Raw genomic sequence first — 1,983 nt, 5'->3', positions numbered from 1 at the left:
TCGAGGACGTGTCCTCTCTAACTGGGACGTTTTATAAAGAACACATCGAGGACGTGTCCTCTCTAACTGGGACGTTTTGGGACTGATTGATGGGATTGTTGTGGACGTCCACCCAGAGACACTCTGGTGAGAGACGATGAGGTGTAACCATGTCTCAGTAGCATTACTGGGAGCGCTTGCCTGCCGATTGGAAAGTTGTCGGTTCCATCCCTGCGGTCCTATGTCAAAGTGTCCTTGGGCAGGACACTGAACCCAGAGTCCCCCTCCCCCCCGATGCTTCCCCGATCTAAATGTATGTGAGTATTTATCTGTGTATGTCAAAAGTCAAAGTGTCTTTATTAGTCTCCCTAAGGAGACATTTGTCTTGGACACTGAGTAACGTTGCTGCCAGAGTTACAACAGACACACAACAACAAATGTACTGTCAACATATGGGCAGTACATATAATAATATGCAGTATGTCTAATACTTGGGTTACTCAAAGAGCTGTGGTAATAACCATTATCTACACAAAATAAGATACAAAGCCATCCTTTGTACCTTCTATGCACCCCTTACAACCACTCACCCTACGCATACATGCACTCAGTCTCAGTGAAAAAACAGAGACATTTTCATTTATCCATTCATAAATCACAATGAATGTGTGTGAATGGGGACCGGTTTCTGCACCATGTTAAAGAGCTTTGAGCAGTCCCTAAGACTAGAAACACAAACAGTGTAAGAACAATCCATAGACAGTTAACTTGTAAGTTAAGATATAATATGAAATGTGGAGTATACACCCCCCCTCCAGTCGCATAACCCTGGCTGGACAAAAGACATATTCATCAACATTTAGCATAAAATCTACAACATAAAAAGAAGAAGAAGGGATTTGTTTTGCAGAACCAGAACCATGAAACTGGTCCTGGTGCAGTATCTGGGTACATGGACTCTTCCCAGATCTGCAGCTGCTGTTGGGGACTGATTTCCTGCAGAAACTGGCAGTGGGACAACTTATCATCAGGGGCACACAGGACAGTCTGGGCCCTGCCCCAAACGTGGAGGGGGAGGTTCAGCGGTGGAGCCGCTGGCTGGGGCCCAGCAGAGAGACAGACCGGGAGTGTCTCAGTACGTGTCCACAGGCCCGGCACAGTATCTCATAAGCTAACACATCTGGAAGGCTGCGACAGATCAGCAGAAACACTCCGACTCTGGGTCAGCTGGAGGAGAATATCAGCGGAAAACTTTGCACTTTAAAATGAAACTGTCACTATTTTTCCAGCTGCTTTTTATGTATAATTCAACGTTCAATCAAAGAAAGTTGGAATTGATTTCCTTTCATTTGGTTTAAATTTGGAAAGCAGTTGCTGTATTTTATGAGAATGCTGAAAGCAGCAGAACTGAGAGTGTTTGGGGTCTGTGACAATATCATGTTATCTTCTATAGAGCAACGATAGTCAATACGCCGGTGTGGTATCACCAGCTGGTTTGGGAAATCTGGGTAAATCGGCAGGTAAAATGATGGGAACACCTGCACCTCTCAACCCGCAGGAGCTTTTTGATCAGGCATCAGTCAGGCCGGCTAAGACCCCTCTGTCTGATAACTCAAGTTTGAACTCAGGGAAGAGGGACAGGGTCCTCTGGGTAAATATAACAGGTATGAGCACTCATTTGTCCCTCTTGCAGTTAAGCTCCTTAAAAACCCCTCTGAGACCGAGAGACTCGCCCACGAGCCGAACCAGCACCTCTGATTCATAGTTTAATCAGCTAATAACCATAGAAGATAGAGACTCACCAAAAGCTGCAGCTAAAAGCTAACGAGTTAGCGGTTACGGACGTCTCTTAGTCTCACGCATAGTGTGTGTCCCTGTGTGTAACAAGCATAGTGTGTGTCCCTGTGTGTGACAAGCATAGTGTGTGTCCCTGTGTGTGACAAGCATAGTGTGCGTCCCTGTGTGTGACAAGCATAGTGTGCGTCCCTGTGTGTAACAAGCATA

The 1,983-nt window shown here is 45.8% G+C and overlaps 2 protein-coding genes across 2 annotated transcripts in view; both read right to left on the bottom strand.

Moving 5' to 3' along the window:
• Positions 1–151, bottom strand: part of phf21b (PHD finger protein 21B) — an 8,400-nt gene extending 8,249 nt beyond the window's left edge. Inside the window, exon 1 of the mRNA XM_034863816.1 lies at positions 68–151. Within this exon, the coding sequence (XP_034719707.1) occupies positions 68–151 (84 nt within the window). The remainder of the gene's footprint in view (positions 1–67) is intronic.
• The window catches only part of LOC117939043 (rho GTPase-activating protein 8-like), a gene marked incomplete at its 3' end in the record, with an annotated part of 26,914 nt that overhangs the window by 19,770 nt on the left and 5,161 nt on the right, over positions 1–1,983 (bottom strand). The window lies entirely within an intron of this gene.

Source organism: Etheostoma cragini, chromosome 23, assembly GCF_013103735.1.
Source record: "Etheostoma cragini isolate CJK2018 chromosome 23, CSU_Ecrag_1.0, whole genome shotgun sequence".
In the NCBI taxonomy this organism is placed as follows: Eukaryota; Metazoa; Chordata; class Actinopteri; order Perciformes; family Percidae; genus Etheostoma; species Etheostoma cragini.
The sequence above is the reverse complement of the archived record's forward strand: the minus strand, read 5'-3'. Positions and strand labels throughout refer to the sequence as shown.